The following is a 20,870-nucleotide window of genomic DNA, read 5'->3' on the forward strand; positions in this document are numbered from 1 at the left end:
AGAACTGACCACCCTACAAACTGACTGTGGAGTTGGCTACATTAGCAAGAGTTGCCTGTTGCCATTACTACCCAACTGGTATCCCTACATCTTAGTGCAGAGGCATGCACCAAGAGACAGATCATTTTTTCATTCGCTTAAAATTAAAATGCAAGTCTCTACCACGGTGTGCAAACCAGAGAGCATACTCCAGGGGACAGGACCTGAATAGGCCACTAAGAGGAGCAAGGAGAACTGAAGGAGAGCTCAAGAAAGGGGTAAGCAGAGAGCACTGAGGAGGTGGCAGAGGAGAGCCCTGGATTAGTACACTATCAGGAAGAGGCAGTGGGGAGGACTGGAGGAGAGAAGAAAGAGGAAGAGCAGCAAGGAACACTGGAGGAGAGCACTGCAAGAAATCACTAAAAGAGAGCACTAGAAGAGAGCACCAAAAGAAACCTCCTAATGAAGAGCATAAATGGACAGCGCTGGAAAAGAGAAAGAAGAACCCGGAAAACACTGAAGGAAAGCACTAGAGAGCACCAAAGAAGACCTCTGAAGAAGAGCGTGAAGAGGAGGGGGAGTGAAAAGCAGTGGAGATCACGAAGAGGAGAGGTTTTTGCACGTGAGGTGGGTGGAGTACACGTAGTTTAAATCGGGAGGGATCAGTAAAACGGTTATACTGGACAAAGAAGAATTAGAAGTTAAAGCTGAGCAAGAAAAACTAGGCGATGTTTCAAGCAGGTACGCACGGAGTTTTGTTGCAATGTGTAACGCTGAAATGGTTTGTTATTGTGCGCGAAGAAAATCGCAGTTGATAGAAGCTCGATAGAAAAGCTATATTAATGAGCGAGGCACGCCCGCAAACAGAGAGAGACATAAATGCAACATTCAGGTGTAGATAACAGTTTAGGAACGCGCAGGCTGGATCCAGTGTAAGTTGGGACAATAAAAGTGAAAATAACATGGTTTCAACTGCTGTATGGAGTTTTCTCTTGAACGATTGTCGGAAGTAAAAATCGAGTTGAATAATATAATGATATAGATGCGTTTAACAGTTTCATTTGTTATAATGAAAATTATACGTTTGGACGTAAGGGGATGAACACCAGTAATACATCGGATAATGTATTCAATGAAATGGGAATTATTTTTATATGCTAAATGTCATATGCATTTGTTTAAATTAAGAGGATTTTAACTGTAATGAAGAAACTATATATATATATATTAATGCAATGTTCTGTTATTATTGACTTTCAGTTACCCCCGACAAAGGGCTATAAAAAGCCCGAAATGCATTGGGTTGGAATAAAGATTCGCTGCTTTGAACTATTGTTTGTATGGGATCGTATTTTTCAAGGAGGCCTGGATGGGCACATGTGAATACGTGAAGTTTCCTAAATACAATTTGTTTAACATGTGGATAATTTTCAAAAAAAGAGAAAGAATGGCAACATAACTGAAAAAAAAGGACGAACATACCTAAGGAGTAAAATGATGACAAATTGGTTGGATTTGATATCCACAAATATGCTGTGCATCTGGGAGTGGAGCGGTGTTGAACCGCTCCCCATATGGCTTTTCTTAATGAGTGTGCTTTGAGGGCAAGGCAAATCCCAGTTTCGCACGCAAATCGACAAGGATGGATAAAGACTTTATGGATTTAATAGGGACTATAATGGTGTGCATGCCACCACTTCCATTGTTTAAAACCGTGATGTAACCATATTGTGTTGTAATGGTTTTGTGGTAGAGGATGTCTCCCGGAAAGGGAGGGGTATTTAAAAAAAAACATTTTTAAACAAAGTAAGCACCATTACGTACAGAGCATTATCTTGCTGCCTCTCTTGGCACTCTTTCTCTCATCTGACGAAGCCTGGCCCCATTGAATCCTATAAATAACAAACCAAGTTTTCACAGGGCTTCTTCTGCCTGCCATCCGCACCCTCACTCTACCATCATGTACAGAGGAGAAAGCGTTAACAATTATGGTAACAATGAGAAAACAGATATCCATTTAGTGGCTGAGTAGTACAAAATAAAACCATAAAAAATGCGTTTAACATGGCTTCCCCACTTAACCAAATTGTGTGATGTAAGGCAAATAGTTTATTTTACTGATCTTCATTTTTCTTCATTATTGCATATGAAAGCAGCTTGACCTTTGTGAGGTTAGAATGCCAACTGTCCAAAAACCTATTGTGTTTGATTTACTGGACCAAAATGTTGCTCTCTCTATTAGAATCTGGTCCATATACTGGGTTCACATGACTACTGTCTTGCCTCTTAGTTCACTAATGGCTCTGTCACCAGGGTGGGGGCGTTGGTAGTTATGGTTCTAAGTGGATGTATGCTGGTACATCGCAAACGTTAACATCGCATACCCTCACATCGCCGTTTTTACATCGAATGTTCCTTTCATCGTAAGAATCCCAATGCACCCTATTACATTGCATTTCAATTGAAAAGCATGCAAAATACATTCACACCGCATGGTTCTAAATCACGATTTTTACCCCTATGCGCATTCCCCTTGACCCTAAGCCCTAAACTACACTGTAAGCAACGTACTAAACACACTACGACCCCCTAAAGCCAACATCTTTATCATATACAACCCTTAACCCTAAACCCTAACCCTAAAGCTTAACATACTACCATATACGCCCCTTAACCGTAAGCCCTAACCCTAAAGCCTAAAACAGTACCATATATGACCCGTAACCCTAAGCCCTAAAAGCCCTAACCCTAAAGTCAAAAACACTACCATATCCGACCCTTAACACTAAGCCCTCAAAGCCACAACCCTAAAGTCTAAATCACTACCATAGCCGACCCTTACCCTAAGCCCTAAAAGCCCTAACCCCTAAAATACTACCATATACTACTATTAACCCTAAGCACTAAAGCCTAAAACCCTCCCCCTCCACTACACTCCCCATCAACTACCCTAAAGCCTAAAACACTACGAGTACATCATCATCCTTACCTGTCTCTCGTGGTTCCAGAAGCGTTGTCTCCCTGCCGTGCATGTCGTTATAAGCACCTGCGACGTAATGGCGCCTCCGATGTAATGGCATGCATAGTGAACGACGCATCGTAACGTCGCGTGCGTTGTGACAGCACGTGACGTAAACGCATGCGATGGGATGCATGTATTGCGATGGTCGTTCGCCGTTCTAAGTTCATGTTTAAACACTAGCACTGTTAATAAGTGTGTGTCGTAGTGCAGTTCTATAATGTGATATCGTAATGTCAAAGCATGTTAAAGAGATACACTTTTTGGAACTTTGGAGTACGCTTTCCACCTTTGCAAATTAGCACCCTCAGCTTCTAGCAAGTCAAATGGAATCAATATAATTGTCAATTAATTTGACGTCGGTGCCCTGCCTGTTCTGACTTCTTTCTCCTGCTTATACTGACTTCTTTCTCGTGCCTATTTGCTCACAAGATATTATTTAAAGCTCAGCAGGGTCATAATCCGGACTAGTCATAACTCGAAAGCTTACTTGACAGTTCTTGGACATCTTGAAATGCGTACTGGCACTCGATGATGCACATATTCACGAATATTCACTGAACACCTACACACACACACACACACACACACTTTCTAGCAAACACAATCTTTCATAAGCACTTGTTGTGACCCACTTTGTGCAATGTATGCATTACTTGATGGGCAGTGACAGGCACTTAAACTTGTGCACCAGTGCTGTGCAATGGCAAACTAGAAATTGTATGGATTATTTTATGAGTTTTCCTTTGAAAATGTTTAACAGAACTGTATTTTTGGTCCATTTATCGCAGAAAGAGTGCTGAAAATTGCACCAAAATATATTAATTAAAAAAAAAATTCTCGCAAGGAAACCCTTCTGGAACTTATCTCCTATACGTCCAGCTCGTTCGCTTCCCTCACTCGCACTAATTTATTTAATGCTCTTACACTGCACCACTTTAAAATTCCTCCAGCTGCCACTGGTTTCTTTAGTTAGTGTGTATGTATGTATATATATTGTGCTGCTTCACGTTACTTTGCGCCATGGGGGTATGCCAAGGCTGGAGCATGGGCGTTCCCATGCAACCACCCAAGGTTTCTTATGCTAAACCCAATTTACTAAAAACAGTAGCGTGAGAAAACTGCGCCTTTTTAAACCAGGCGCAAGGAAGTAGAAATGGTTTAATGTCTCCTTCCTTTTCTGACTTTGCATGCGTGCTGCACTGTTTAGCATGCATACAAAGTGGGAAACCCTTTCCTTTGTGTCTAGAATAGTATTTTGTCCAAAACCTATGCTAGTCTCACACATACACCCTAGTGCTATGGCACTAAGCTGTGTGCTTGGTGCACAGCAGCTGTAATTAGCGCCGGCGTAATGGAAAGGGGAGAAGAGAGCCATAATTTTGAAGATATGACGCTCTCCTGCTCCCTCCCTGTCGCGCAATGCAGCACAGCCTCGCGGGAGGCTGCACTGCAGGATGATTTATTAAATCTCCCCCTTTATTTTCAAGCGCTAAAAAGTGACAAACTGTCAACGCGTATGTTACAGCCACATACACACCCACTCACCAACTCATTCACCCACTCACACACCCTCAAAACTACGCATACACACACACTCACAGACCCATACAGCCACTCATACACCCACTTACTGACCCATACAGCAACTCACACACCCACTTACTGACCCATGACGCCGGACACACACTCGACCCCGTCTTCTCTTCCAGCAAGGACATCGCCTTCAGCCACGCCACCGCACTTCACTGGACGGACCACAGCTGCGTCCACTTCAGCTTCAAAAGGACCACGATCCACCACCAACAGCAACAGGTTGCACGCAGAAGCTGGAACAAGATCACTGCCGACCAGCTCGCGACCTCCCTGAGCAAGAACCCACCCACCAGCGCAACGAACCCCAGCCAAGCGGCCACCAACCTCACGAAGTGGATCAGCGACTGCGCAGACGACCTCGCCCCTCTGAGGACCCCGCCTAGCAGACCCGGCAGCAAGAAAGCCCCATGGTTCACCAACGAACTCAAGAGCTCCAAGAGGAACTGCAGAGCCCTTGAGAAAGCCTGGCGCAGAGACCCAACTCCGGACAACATGACTGCCCTCAAGCTCGCCACCCGAAAACACCACCAACGGATCCACACCACCAAGAAAACTGCATTCAAGGAACGACTGGACAACAACGCACACAACAGCAAGGAACTCTTCAACATCGTCAAAGAGCTCTCCAACCCCAGCGCCGGAAACAACGACATCACCCCTTCGCAAGACCTCTGCAACTCCCTCGCCTCCTACTTCCACAACAAGATCGCGGACATACACAACAGCTTCAGCACCCAACCGACGCACGCCACGTCCGAACCACTGCCCCCACCACCACCACCCTCCGCGCCTGGACCCCGATCAGCATCGAAGACACCGTCCGCACAATGAACTCCATCCACTCCGGATCTCCGACCGACCCCTGCCCTCACCACGTCTTCAACAAGGCCGATGCTGTCATCGCACCCCACCTGCGGGACATCATCAACACCTCCTTCGACACCGCTACCTTCCCGGAGAGTTGGAAGCACGCCAAACTCAGCGCCCTACTAAAGAAGCCATCAGCCGACCCCACCGACCTCAAGAACTACCGACCCATCTCGCTGCTCCCGTTTCCCGCAAAAGTCATCGAGAAGACCGTCAACAAGCAGCTGGCCGCCTTCCTCGAGACGAACGGATCCCTCGACCTCTCGCAGTCTGGCTTCCGGGCCAACCACAGCACCGAGACCGCCCTGATCGCAGCAACCAATGACATCAGAGCCCTGCTCGACAACGGAGAAACAGCGGCCCTCATCCTCCTAGACCTCTCCGCGGCCTTCGACACTGTCTGCCACCGTACCCTAGTACAGCGCCTCAGCAACGTCGGAGTCCAGCAGAAGGCACTGGAGTGGATCATCTCCTTCCTCGCCGGAAGGACACAGAGAGTCCACCTTCCCCCGTTCAGATCAGAAGCTACCGAAGTCATCTGCGGCGTTCCTCAAGGCTCCTCGCTCAGCCCAACCCTCTTCAACGTTTACATGAGTCCCCTCGCAGCCATCGCACGCCAGCACAACCTCAACATCATCTCCTACGCCGACGACACCCAGCTGATCCTCTCCCTCACAAACGACCCCGCCACCGCCAGAGCCAACCTACACGAAGGGATAAAAGAGGTAGCCGAATGGATGAAGGACAGCCGCCTGAAACTGAACGCAGACAAGACGGAAGTCCTCATCCTGGGATCCTCACCCTCCGCCTGGGACAACTCCTGGTGGCCCCCAGCCCTTGGCAGCGCACCCAAACGAACAGACCACCCACCTAACCTGGGCTTCATCCTGGACTCCTCCCTCTCCATGACCAGACAAGTCAACGCCGTCTCCTCATCGTGCTTCAACATCCTACGCATGCTACGCAAGATCTTCCGATGGATCCCCACCGAGACCAGGAAGACGGTCACCCAGGCCCTCCTCACCAGCCGACTGGACTACGGCAACTCCCTCTACGCCGGAACCACCGCCAAACTCCAGAAGAGACTCCAGCGGATCCAGAACGCCTCAGCACGACTCATCCTGGACATCCCCCGCCACAACCACATCTCCGGACACCTGAGAGACCTGCACTGGCTCCCGGTCAACAAGAGAATCACCTTCCGCCTCCTCACCCACGCACACAAAGCCCTGCACAACCAAGGCCCAGGATACCTCAACAACCGCCTCAACTTCTACGCTCCCAAACGCCAGCTTCGATCGACCGGCCACGCCCTCGCCGCCGTCCCCCGCATCCGAAGAGCCACTACAGGGGGAAGATCCTTCTCCTACCTCGCCGCCAAGACTTGGAACTCCCTCCCGACCCACCTCCGCCTGACCCAGGACCACCTCGCCTTCAGGAAGCAGCTCAAGACCTGGCTGTTCGAACAGTAGCAGACCCCCCCTCCCCAGCGCCTTGAGACCCTCCGGGTGAGTAGAGCGCTATACAAATGCTTTGATTGATTGATTGATTGACCCATACAGCCACTCACACATCCACTCACCGACCCAGGGATGTAATTTGAGATGTCATCAGAGATATCACTGACCATGTCATGAGTGATGTAATATATGAGTTCATAAGCAGGGCATTGCGGGGCGTAAGTTTTAGTTAGCTCTGGTAACTATAACTGCTAAATGTCTGTTTTGTTTTTGTATGAAATCGGAGCCTAACAATACCGTCCCTGTACTCTTTAGTTTTTTCAGTGAATTTGTACGTTTTGATTATTCTATTTCCTTCCTGTAACCTTTGGTTTTTCAATGAAGTGCAAAGCAAGCTCTCATACCATGTTTTGTAGAAAGATGAAATGAAACAAAACGTAATTTATATTCTACACAGAGGGGTTAGTTAGGCTTTTGGCACTATTGCATCCCAGATGCTAAAGATAAAATAAAAAAAATGAGTGGAAATGCAAACTTTTCCTTGATAGTCTACTGACGTGGAAAGCAATATAGGCATTTGAACTCAACACATAGCTACAAATCAGCATACATTGGAACTAACTTGAAAACACAAACATACCTGAACATGTGGAAAAACAATACTTCTTGGTAGCATTTATCACATACAAGGCCTAGCAACCCCGTCGGATTCATATTTACACAAAGCACAGCCTATTTGTCGCGGTCATTAAACAATGTACACACATTTAATATGGTGCATCTGTGAGAATGTAATTGGAAAACGCCTTGTTTCCAAACAAGGATACCTGGTCTCCAATAGCCACAGACGTGCAAAACAAACAATGTAATAGATATAGGTTACCTAGCGCCCTCTGATTGGACATTACTTCTGCTCTTTATCAACAGCTATTTTCTCTATCCCTTTATTGTAATATTCTATTTTGAGCTCCCTAAAACACAACAGCTCTAGGCGACCTGGACAGAGCATGTAGAGAATATTTGTGTAGCAGACGACACATTTGTAGGAAAAATATGTCCCCTTTTTTGATGCTTCAAATGAAAATAGGATAAAATATAGTTTCGCACAAGTCACATCATCATTGTATATTAGAGTCTGCAAAATATTCACAACATATTACATATATAGGGCCTCATTAGGATGGCGGTTTTTCCGCATCCTCCGGGCCGGCGGAAGTGTCCGCCGGCCTGGAGGATGCGGAAAAACCGCGGCGGAGACTCCAAAGACCCACCGCCAAATTAGGATGGCTGGTGGGTCTGGAATTCCGTCCGCCACTTTTCCGCCGCGGTCGGCTTCCGACCGCGGCGGAAAAGCTATAACATGGCAGGCGGTGTCTATGAGACACCGTCCGCCATATTATGATGTTTGTGTAAATATGCTTTTCCACGGCGGCTTTTCCGCCATGGAAAAGCATACGGACATTCACTTTGGGGGCCCGTTGCGGGCCCCCTGGGTGAATGGGGGGTGCACATGGGGGGTACCTATGGTACCCCCCTGCATTTGCGTACACAAAGCAGCAGGCACCGTGCGGTGCCTGCCGCTTTGTGCATGTAAATGCAACACATGCATTTTTAACATTGCGGCGGGTGCAGCTTGAAGCTGCACCCGCCGCAATGTTAAAAATAGAGGATGTGACCGCCACCCTGGCGGTCACATCCTAATTGCCATGGAGGGACCGCCGCTGCCCATGCGGACGGTCCCTCCTACTCAGGGGTGGCGGCCGGACGCAAGTCCGTCCGCCATCCTAATCGGCCCCATAGTGTGCTGCCACAGTGTAGGTCCAAGACTCCTGTGTTAAGGAGCACGTAAAAGATCAAAAGCTTCATGATCACACGTCAGCACTGTATAGAGCCCAGTCTGCCAAAACGCCCAGAGCTACCACATCAGAGTAAAGACAGTCTGTGGCCCTCTGTTCCAGTCACACTCATATAACAAGTGTACAGATGGCAGAAATGTCCTTACGCTGAAGGCCCTCTCCAACTTCATAACGCTCCAGACCTGGAAATATGAGCTGGATGCCCAAGCAGTTGGAGGCGTGTTTTCAAAGTAGAGGTTTCAGATGAAGCAGCTGGAGGTCGGAGAGGAGCAATTTGTTTAAATAAAGAGGAATGGAGCAAGGAAGGTCGCAGACGACAAGGTGAGTGATTCTCAACTCTGCAGGCCTTGTGTCCTTTAGGCCTTTAGATAAGACATTAGTGTGTGCAGTCCTGATGAAGGCCTCAAACATAACTTGGCTGAGAAGGAACATCAGGTGCACCCTCTGTACGTCCCTGCATTTCTTCTCAGTGTGTGTGTGGGCAGGGTGCATGTCATGACTTAAGGCCGCTGAAGAAATGACCAGTGACCCGGATAAAAAACGGCAAAGCAACCAAGTTTCCACTAGATATTAACTCTTGAATTTTGAAATGGCAACTCGTTCTAAGAGTGCTCATAAAGACGACAAACTAGCAACCGTTTTTAGCGTGGACAATTTTGCACCATGCATGTGAGTCATTGAAGTGATGGACTGTGTAAGACTTGAGTTCATGTGTGTGTATTTGCCTGCATGTATGTGTACTCATGTCTGCTTTTTGTCTGTATCACTCTTCGTGTATGTTTTCCTGTGGTCTTCCTGCATATACATCTTTGTGAAAGTGCATGGGCTTGTGTTATTAAATAGAAGTAGGTGTTGCACTTTCCTAGTGGATCTTTCGCTCCCTTGACACATAGTGGGCATCCTGGCAAATGGTAGGCACCATTTGCATCTGTGCCATCTTTGCTGTTGGGCATTTATGGTAAAGAATGGCATTCATGGCATCTGGTTGCCATACTGAAATTTGGTAGCCTTCCTGCATAAAGTCACCATACCATGCTTATGATGATCATCTCGGACATAAGGGGCCATATTATGTTTAAAGCCCCTGGGGCCCAACGGGGGCGTGCACCTACTTGATGGGAAAAGGGGAGGCCGATTGTCATCCCCCCCCCAGACATCCCCCTCTAGGCAGGTGCAGCCACTCACTGCACCTGACTTCATTGGGAGCTCTGTCCCCTTTTTGAAACGCAGGCAGTGGCCACCTGCAACTTGTACGGAGCCGCTCTGTATTTCACTGGATGCACTCCACGCAGGGCAGCTGGGAGTTTGCGGCTCCCTGGCGCAGCACATTAATTACAATAGGGTGCACTTTCCCTGTTTGTGCCTGGTGCTCCTGCTTAAAGGTGCTCTGTGGAGCAAACAGCAACAATGATCCCAGTACATAATACAGACCCTGGTAATCATTCCTCTCATATAATGAACATCACTGGTATCTGATGGGTGTCTCTGGCAAATGGTGGCCATCCGCGGCATCTGGTGGACATCCCTGGCCTCTGGGGATGTAGTGATCCTCTCCGCTGTATGACGGCTATTCCTAGCATACAGTGACAATATCAGGTATGTGGCTGGCCTCTTTTTAATATGATGCCATCCATGCCATATGTTGCTGTCCTCCATGCAATCAATATATCGAACATAACTAGCGTTTGGTGACCATATATGATTTATGACGGGTACATCGAGCATTTGATGGCAATAACTGGTATATGGTGACAGTCACCTTCATTTGGTGTGCATTCCTGGTATTTGGGAGTCAGACATTTGATAGCCTCCACTGGCATTTTTTGGCAATCTTTTGGGTCAGTACTCCATTTATGGCCAATGGTGGCAATTTATGGCACATGGTGGTCAGTCATGTCCTTTGATCGTTTTCCTTGGCAAGTCTTGGACATTCCGGTCACGTTGTTGTTATTTAACAGGGTGAGCATCCCTGGCATCTGAGGGTCATTCAGCTATATGGCACACTCTTAGCACCTTATTGCATCACATTTTGATACATTGAATTAGGAGGCATTACATGATATTTTGTGCAAGATTTGTCCACGAGGGACATTTGTAGCAGATAGTACACTAGATGAAAATGAAAAGACAATATTTGGTGACAAAGGTAGCATATTCAATAAGAAAAAAGGCTGATATTCGGTGGCTAAATATGGGTATATTCAGAAAATATTTCTTTCAACTGCAATGAAATTTGGATTTCGAGGTAAGAATTAGAATACATTCAGAAAATTAGCCCTTGATATTTCGGTACATTTAGTACATACAAATTAATTTATGTTTGACTGTTAAATAATGCTGAGTTGGTGGTACTCATTTATGCTATTTCATTATTTCATTGTTGTCAGTGTGCACTTGCATTCTACACCGGTAGTTATTCCACGACTCGCATAAATAAATTTCATGTTTGATGTTGATTTTTTTTTTATTACAGGTTTGCTCGATATAACTCTGTCTAAGGTCTAAGGGGCAGATTTACAAGGCCCTTGCGCCACTTTTGCATCACTTTTCCCATGTTAAAAGTGACGCAAAAGTGGCGTAAATATGCCCCCAAGTGTTTAAGATCAGTGTAACTTAAGGAATAGGTCTACTCTCTGAACCTAATAAGTCTTTGTAACCTGAACAATAGTACTCTCTCTCTCTCTGCTGTTGTAAGATTTGAGATATGGTACTGCTATCTGAGGTCTAAGATTGTGAGATTGCAAAAAAGGAATTGAGTGTTCCCTGGGTTATTGATTCAAATGGGGGAACCAAGTCATTCATTCATCTCACTATATTGTCACTCAGCCTATTCATCAGCTCTGTACTATAGTAGAACCACAAAAACATAGATTTTGTGTACAAAAACTTCAGAATTTTTATTATAAAATGTTTTGTTTAAAAAAGTATTCGATACATTGTAAGACATACAATCTTCATAAATGGTTAAAAACAATTACCGTCTGTTCAGTGGTGCCTAGATTTCGGTGTTTTTTTTGGTCAAATACATAGGCAAAAAGATACACAGATCAACACACTTTGCAATAAGAAACAATTATAAAATATACACAATCAATACATCCCCAACGGGGTAGTCGACGCGTTTCGGTGGTTATGGCAAGGCAAGGAAACCGGTCTGAGATCTGTGGTCCATCAGGTGGAAACCCACGGCAAGGCATCATCCCCAAAAATGACCACTTTGGCCTTGTCCATGTTAAGCTTGAGGCAATTAGACTTCATCCAGGTGGAGGTTAAGGCCATGCATGTGGTGAATGTGTTCCTTTTGCTGGTTGTGTTGTCCAAGATGGACAATATCAGTTGTGTCGTCTGCTTAGGTGAGGATGTTGATTTTGTGAACCCGAATGACGTCTGGCAGTGGGGCCCTATATATGTTGAAGAGAGTAGAGCTGAGAGAGGAGCCCTGCATGACTCACACAAGTAAGTTCCCAGGCATTCGAGGAGTATGATGGCATGCTGATGATTTTGGTGAGAAACATGCAGATCCAGTAGTAGAATCATCCTTGAATGCCTGTGTCATGAAGTTGTTGGATCAGTATGGGATGGAAGACGCTGTTAAAGTCTGCAGAAAGGTCTTGAAGGATGAGGGCTGCAGTTTCACCTCTGTTGAGGATCATCCAGATGTCATCCGTTGTTGGGATGAGGGCCATCTCAGTGCTGTGGTTTGGTCTGAAACCTGATTATGTGGCATTGAGAAAAGCTGTTTGCTGGTGAGGTGGTTGGAGAGACCTCTGTTAATGGTTTTCTCCTGGACCGTGGCTGCTTATGGAAGGAGGGGTATCGGTTAGTAGTTCGCAAGTATGGCAGAATTGGCTGAGGGCTTCTTCAGGAGGGCGTTGACGGATGCATGCCGCCCAGATTCTGAAAAGGTGGCAGTATACCTTTGTCTTTTAATGATTGCTTAGAGAAACTGTGCTGTAAGACGCACCATTAGCCACATTTTTTCCAACGTTTTCTTGATGTAGAGTTGTCCCACATTCGACTCCAAGTACCTTTGGGAATGGTTGGGCCCAATAGACAGATGATGTAGTATTTAATTAATTTTATGGGTGTCTCTTCAACTGTGCTATGGTCTTTGATCAATGATATTTAAATATTTAAATTTTCTGTGATTTCCATACAAGAGTTTGAAAATTAATTGATCACCTCGGCCTTGTTAGAAAATAATAATTCAGTGCATTGTCAATATATCAGCAAGGCCAAAGTGCTTACATCTTTAAGAAAAAAAGTTTGTTGGATAGAGTCATTCTAACTCTCCGAATTCAAGAATATTATCTGGTAGTGTTTTTAATACTGTGCCACAAAGTCTTCATCTGCACCAACAATACATTGTTGTGCTCTGTTGTTTGTAAATATTTTTGAAAGACTTGTAATGCTCGTGTTTTTGATAGATAGTAAGGTGAATAAATGGCCTGTCTTTCCTGTCTTACATCTGAGCTGACAGTGTTTACTTGAGTTGTAATGTCTTTAATGCTGAAGTGCTTTTGAATACATTTATTGCACTGAAACCATATGAAGTTCATGCAAAAATGTTTGATGTACGTCGCACTACTCTTTGTTATAGAAATGCTTTCTAGAAAAACTAAGGGCCATATTATCAAGGAAGCTGCGGTAGTTTATCGCCGCTTTACCGGCAGGAAACTGCCGATAGAGCGGCGATAATGGCCTTGATAATATGCGATTCGAATTTCAATCGAAGCCCAGGTTAGATGTTCACACATCTAACCTGGGCATCGATTGAAATTCGAATCGCATATTATCAAGCCCATTATCGCCGCTTTATCGGCAGTTTCCTGCCGGTAAAGCGGCGATAAACTATCGCAGCTTCCTTGATAATATGGCCCTAAGGCTCTTCTTTTTGACCACCAGGGTCAGTAATTCGCATGGTATGCAAAGAAAAGTGCAAATGCCTGGTGTCTGATTTTCTTTTCTCTTGGGTTTGCAGATAGTGAATTCATCCCACCTGACTGCCTTCGTCCAAGATCCTTCACAGCAATCCGCCGCCCTTCGTTACGGCGAGAAAATGAAGATACGCGTCTCTCTGTGAGCCTTTGTGATCTCAACCTTCAGGAAGAGAACTTTCAGATGATGACCGCAGTGTGTCCTATACCACAGAACTCCCTCAACTCCCAGCATTGCCATCTGCTCCCTTCGCAGCTTGAAAGCGACATCCATTTTCATCAGCTCCGTGGAGCCCACATCAAAACCCTTGATGAGCAAACAGTGGCACGGCTAGAACACACCAGAGAAGAGAGGACTTTAGTGTTCACCAGTAGACCTTTGAGGATCAATGAAACCATATTTGTCAAAATCAACAAGTCGAACGGCTCGCGCCCTGGGACTCTGTCTTATGGTGTGACTTCCTGTGACCCAGGTACCCTACGGCCCAGTGACCTTCCTTATAACCCGGAGTCGCTTGTTGACAGGAAGGAGTTCTGGGCGGTGTGCAGAGTGTCTGTTCCCCTTCAGAGTGGAGACATCTTGGGATTTGTGGTGAATTCCGATGGCGAACTGCATTTAAGTCACAACGGTGCTAACGCGGGCATGCAGGTCTGCGTGGACTCGTCGCAGCCCCTCTGGATGTTCTTTGGCCTCCATGGAGCAATTACGCAAATTCGAATACTAGGTATGAATTTAATATTTCTCCGTTTTAGGAGGTGAGCTCCAAGATGTGGAAAAACAAATACAGCAGCAATTGACAGACTTGTATGTTTTGATTTAAATTGATTGATTTTACATCACCACGGGTGCTTCTTAGCACTGGCAAATAGCTATAAATAAATATATTTTGCATACAAACAAGAGCCGGTAGTAACTTTATATAAATATGATTGCATTTAGTTGTCCATGAGACATTTACAATGATTTCTGGAACCTCACAAGGAAATCTTAGTTTCAAACCTTCATGGGAGGCATATTTTTTTAGTTACCTGATAGTTTGGAAGGTATTCATTCATTTAATCTAAAAATATTACAAATTATTTGTGTAGTGCTCTTCAGTCATTGTTGTGACCTCTCAGCATAGTGAGCTTTCAGGGATGTGTGTTCCCACAAGTGCGTGGCTTTCTTGCTGACTGGATTTGTTTGGGGTGGGGGGGGGGGGGGTGCAGTGTCTCCCCCAGTACCTTTGTCTCTCCAGCCTCTGTGTGTCCTCCTCAGAGTCTATCTCATGGACAGTCTTGCTCATAGGAGAAATTATTTTACAATGCAAAGTGTAGAAGTCTACTCCCACGGGTTTCATTCTATGTTTGCAGCATATTTCCAGCTTGTTTGAGATTCACAAAGTGTCCAAGGGTGTACACGCGAATATTTCTGGCAGTTGTAGATTTCCAGGACTACTCACTCTTCCCAAGAATTATTTACCCAAAGGTGGAAAATCTGCGAAAATGAATAACATGCAAATGTACATTTTCATATATTGTTTTCTCCAACATCTACTAGAAATGTAATGTCTTTATGCGTTCTTAAATTCTTAAACATGTTTATTAAAGCAAAAATAAGCACTTGATAAGGCAGCGAATTGCCTCCCCAATTCACTGTGCTCGGAATTATAAACTCTCTCTCTCAATTCAATACTTTTAATGCATTCTTGCTCCGAGAGAGCAAAGGAAGAGATTCATGTACCAGAAATTGGAACTCAGAGGGTGGTAGCCTCAACAGGTCCCAGACATTCTCATGAGAAAAATGAAGAGGACTTAAAAAAGATCCAGATAAAATACATTTCTCGTACCCTGATCAAGTCATTTGTGAGTTATCGCTTACAAGTGCCAACACAAAAAATAGACTGAATGTGTCTGAAGCGCAAGTACAGTGTAGGCCTAAACTTAACATTTGGTCATACAATGGCTATGAATAAACAACATCACAGTTTCATGAAATGCAATATAAATTGCAAAATCATAAAAAAGGTAAAACTAGTTCAGACTGGAGAAATTTCACAGTGATTTCCAGAGAAGTAAACTACCTGTAAATTCTTTAATATCCACACTTATTTAAGCATTTGGGAGTTTACTGCATTTTGCAGCACCCTATCCCTAGATTTATGATGGTGGTAATCCACCATATTTGAAGATGTACTGCCATTACATTACTGGTGGTACAAAAGGGGGTGGTGATGGACGGAGCATCTGAACCAATCAAACACTCACCCCCAGTCAAAAGATCTGGGTTTGATTCATCACAGTTCTTTAGCCCACTCTGCCACCCCAGTTCAGACATGGCTATATGCAAATCAGTCTGACCCTGTGCCTTATGGGAACAGTCCAGCCCGAACTGCCAAGCCATGCCTTCCCTGGACCAGAAACAAGCTTCCCAGGACCGGTTTCTGGCATTACAGCCGTCTTCAGCCCGGCTTGCTTGAATCCAGTGGCAAAGTGAGCAAGGGACTCACGTCTGAGCATACCCTGCCACACTTATGGCGGCCAAAGCGGTACAAAACGGTCTCATGGCAGGGGTTAAAAAGGCCACATTGAAAAAGCTGCAGAGCGTTCAACACGCTGCCGCAAGACTGGTACTTAAATTTCCCAGAAGATCCTCCGCATCCACAGCCCTAATGACCCTGCACTGGTTGCCCCTCCACAAAAGGATCCTGTTTAAAATCCTTCTGACCACCTTCCGTGCTCTCAGTAACATCAGCCCTAGGTATCTCTCAAAAAGATACACCCGTAACAATCAAACTAGAGTCTTGAGATCAGTAGGTCATAACCTGATCACTATCCCCAAATTTCATTACAAAACCAAGGGGGGAAAAACCCTTTTTGTCCTGGCCTCTAAAGTTTGGAATGCCATGCCTACAGAACTTAGGGGCATATTATCAAGGAGGTTTATCTCTGCTTTTTTGGCTTTAAAAGCCAAGAAAGCGGAGATAAAATTATCTCCCTATTACCAAGCTGTCGCTAACACCAGTTAGCGACAGCTAATAGGAGATAGCGACCATCTTGGGCCCCGCTTTGCATGTCAGTGATATTTATCACTAATGACATGCAAAGTGGGCGTGCCAAGATGTTAGCGACTGGAAACAGTCGCTAACATCGCTATCTCCTATTACCAACTTTTGGAGACATTCGCGCTAAGCGCGAATATCTCCAAAAGCTAACACCTGCCCTGAGCAGTTCTTAGCCATGTTAACCAATGGGAGGTGGATAACATGGCTAAGAGCATTTGCTCGATAATGCATGAATATCGCTGACTTTTCAGCGATATTCATGCATTGCGGCCGTTTTTTATCGCATTTGCGATAAACCTTGCTAATAGCAAGGTTTATCTGCGATAAAAATCGCCGATGTGCGGCGATAATTTTTGTCTCTAAACAAGTTAGAGACAAAAATTATCTCTATTGGTTGGTAATATGCCCCTCAGACTCCTAAATCTCGAGAGTTCTTTCAGGAAACAACTAAAAACCTGGATTTTCAATCTGTCTGATGCCTATGTAATGGCCGCCATTTAATTCTCACAGTTGTTGTCTCAGATGCCCCGTAGCGCCAGGATGCTCCTTTTGGAGCGGCAGTTCGCGCTTTTCAAATACCAAATACAAATACAAAATTATAAGCACACTTCAAAAATGCCACAAATCTTAATTATGCAATTCATAATGTGGAATTTCAAATCATAAATATTTTATTTACGCTCAAACATTTAGTTGACAAAACCCTTTGTGGGCTATGCCCCAGATATTTATGTGAATGTCCTATACATTTAAATTGGGCATTAGTAACATCTGTTCAGTTCAGCACTTGGAGAAAGTTCTGTATGAAGTCCTATTTAAAAACTAATGTTTTTTTTATCTTCATGATCATCAGCAGAGCTAGATTCTGGAGTGCCTTTTTATTAGGTCACTGGAGTCTAATTTTGAAGAAGGTCTAATACATGTCCTTTAAACAAGAGTTAAAGCATCATTATAGGGATGTCTCATGTGACCTTTCGCAAGAACATATGTCTAGATACCTTTCAGAAGTGACCGTGTCGGAGACCTAACATATATTCGAAAAAGTTCTCCTTTTAGAGGAGTCAATGAATTTGCTAGATTAAATAATGCTTTTCTCCAGATTGTGTGGGTAAACAGAGGATGAATCACTCGGATTGTCCATTAAAGACACTCCTGGCAGTCAATAGATTTATTCAAGCAATATGTGTTTTTAGTCACAGAATAATAGATCTTGTTCTAGAGGCAAGATTTAGGTGGCATAATATACCCTCTCGCACGGGGCTTTCATTTATGAAGAATAACATTATTAATGTATATTTCAATTCACAGTAATTCATCGCCTAGTACAGAGTTTCCCAAACGGTGGGTCCAGACCCCTGGTGTGGGTTGCAAGCCAATACTTGTTGGGTTGTGAAAGTCCTTGTCTATTTGATAGTAATATTTAAAATGATTAGCCCAGTTTGTGGCAGTTTTGTTCAGCAAAGGTGCTGAACAATGTCCCTAGGTCCTATCTTAAAACAAACCTTTGCAAGGATCCCAAGCAAGCCAGTGGGTGAACCTTCAAGTGATTGTTGCTGTTGTGTTTTACTTCATGTATGTGTGTTTATCTAAAATCACCAAATTTGAAATTGGAATGGTAATATCTTGTTCTAAAATGTAAGTTTCCAGAAGAGGTTTAAATTGTTACCTTATTGTGGTAGACATGGTTGTACCCGCCTTGTGCCATATAGCCACGTTCGGCGACAGAGGTACCAGCCAGTGTTCTAGTAGGCACTGAAGTTCTTTAGGGACTATACTGTCATCTGAGGTATCTGAATATCTGCACTCTTATACATCTACTGACCATATTAAGTAATTGTGGACAAATCACGTTTTTTTTTTTTTTAAACTTTATTTTTGTGCAGGGAGGCAACGAATCATGCGCGTCAGGCCCCATACCACATAATACTTGTTACAGTAATGTCACACTACCACAGCCATCATGCCCACATCCCTGAGGCCGGGCGGCAACTTCGGATAATGCATGAAATGTACGGTAATGTTAAGGCTGACACTCCCCGCATGTATCTCATCAATCCTGCTTTTCGTTTTCTACCCGCAACTCCCCCCCCCCCCCCACCCCCCTTTACGAATCAAAACAACTGGTAGCAGGTCCCATTAGAAGGAAAAACAGTCAAGTCTAGCGACTCCCAATCAAAGAGCCATTATTCCATTCGTGTCTAGTACGCATAGGTAAACAGTAGCTACGCCCTCCATCCAATTTGTTGTGCAATACTCAATGTGGGTAGTACCTCCCTTATCCCTGAGTCACAGCCACTCCTTAGTCACACATCGTTTCCAGGTGTTCCCCTCTACCCCTCTCCGCCTTCCCCTCCCTCCCTGTGTCGCCTCTGATCGCCCACTTCCAAGCCATGATACTGTCTCCACTTGCTCCACACCTTTCGGAATTTCTTAGGGCAGCCCCTCGCCTTGTATGTCACCCGTTCTGCTGCCATATAGAGGTCCAGCCCTCTCCTCCACTCCTCCATGGCTGGCCTCTCAATATCCCTTTTGGCCACCACTAGTGCCAGCACCAGGAAAGTGATAAGCGGGCGTGGCACGTCTACCTCCGTTACCAACCCCAATAGTGCTAGTTTCGGGTCTAGCGTCAATTCCACCTCCAGCACCTCCCCCAACTCAGTGAAGATGTGTGACCAATATACTTGTATGTCTGCACACGACCAGATGGTGTGGAAGAAGTCTCCCTGGGCTGCTCTACATCTAAGGCAGGTGGCGTCCGTTATCCTGCCCATCCTGAGGAGGCGCCTTCTATCGAAATATGTCCGATGCAAGATGTTCAGTTGGATCAGCCTCAGTCTCGATTTAATAGCCACCTCACGTGGGTGCATCAGTACGAGCTCCCAGTCTAGGTCCTCCATTTCTCCTACATCCGCCTCCCAAGTCCCTCTGAGTTTCGTCAGTGTCCCCAACATATTGTTCGTGAGTGTCTTGTACGTGAGGGACACTGCCTGGTGTACCATCTGTTCCTGCAGGAGTCTCCCTTCTAGTGGTGAGTATTCTGGCATGTCGTGCAGTGATACCTTCTGAGCGCCCCAAGCATGCGCTAGCTGTAAGTGTTTGTATCGTTGTGTGTGGTGTAAGCCATATTCCGCCCGCAGCATCGCGAACGACTTCAGCTCACCGTTCCTGATCACGTCCCCAATAGTCGATATCCCTATGTCGTCCCACCTGGAGAAGCCTCTCAGTTTTCGAAGTTCTGTGAGCCAAGTGCAGTGCCATAGTGGCGTCTGACGTGTCAATCTCCCCTCCCACCCCGTGGCTTTCGTGGCCCTTGTCCACGCTCGGAGTGTAATCGCTGTCGCAGGCAATAGCGTTCTCCCTGCCTTCCCGCCGTATAGATAGTGGAGTATACTGTGCGCAGACAATTTGTGCCTTTCCAACGCATATGTGGGGTGGTCCGCTGGTGCATGGAGCCAATCATTTACGGGCGTTAGGTGTTCCGCCCAGTAATAAGCCTCCAGATTTGGTAACGAGATCCCTCCGTTATACTGGTGCCGTTGGAGTGTCTGAAGTGCGATGCGTGGTTGTTTGCCTAACCATATGAAGGAGCGCAGGTCAGAGTGAATTCTGGAAATGGTGTTGGCCGGGAGTGGGTAGTATTCATTCTGAAGTGCATAGAGGAATTTGGGTAAGGTTATCATTTTATACATCGCCGCTCTTCCCAGGATGGTGAGCGGCAACTGCCTCCACCTTGCCATATCCTCCACCGCCTCCATCATTATTCTGCCCACATTCTTCTGGAAGGAGACCTTCTCGTCGACTGAGATATAGACCCCAAGATATTGGAATCCCTCCACAGTGGTGAGCAGGCGGGCAGGCAGTGCTACCCCCTGTGCCATCCCCCGCGGTGTGTACAGGACAGACTTATGCCAATTGATGGTGTGGCCCGCCATTGCCCCAAAGCCCTCCAGCTCTCTGAACAACGCCCCCACCGTTACCTCTGGTTTCGTAATGTATAATAACGCATCGTCTGCATAGAGTGAGATTTTCTCCTGGGACCCCCCTATCTCACCCCACGCAAAACCATGAATCTCCGGATTTTGTCTAATTCTGGCGGCCAATATTTCTATGGT

The 20,870-nt window shown here is 45.5% G+C and overlaps 1 protein-coding gene across 1 annotated transcript in view; it reads left to right on the plus strand.

The window, feature by feature from the left end:
- NEURL1 (neuralized E3 ubiquitin protein ligase 1) overlaps positions 1 to 20,870 on the plus strand; it is a 418,646-nt gene that overhangs the window by 315,261 nt on the left and 82,515 nt on the right. The window contains exon 4 of the mRNA XM_078643702.1: positions 13,759 to 14,439. Within this exon, the coding sequence (XP_078499828.1) occupies positions 13,759 to 14,439 (681 nt within the window). The remainder of the gene's footprint in view (positions 1 to 13,758; positions 14,440 to 20,870) is intronic.

This window comes from Lissotriton helveticus, chromosome 5_1 (assembly GCF_964261635.1).
Source record: "Lissotriton helveticus chromosome 5_1, aLisHel1.1, whole genome shotgun sequence".
NCBI classification, from domain to species: Eukaryota; Metazoa; Chordata; class Amphibia; order Caudata; family Salamandridae; genus Lissotriton; species Lissotriton helveticus.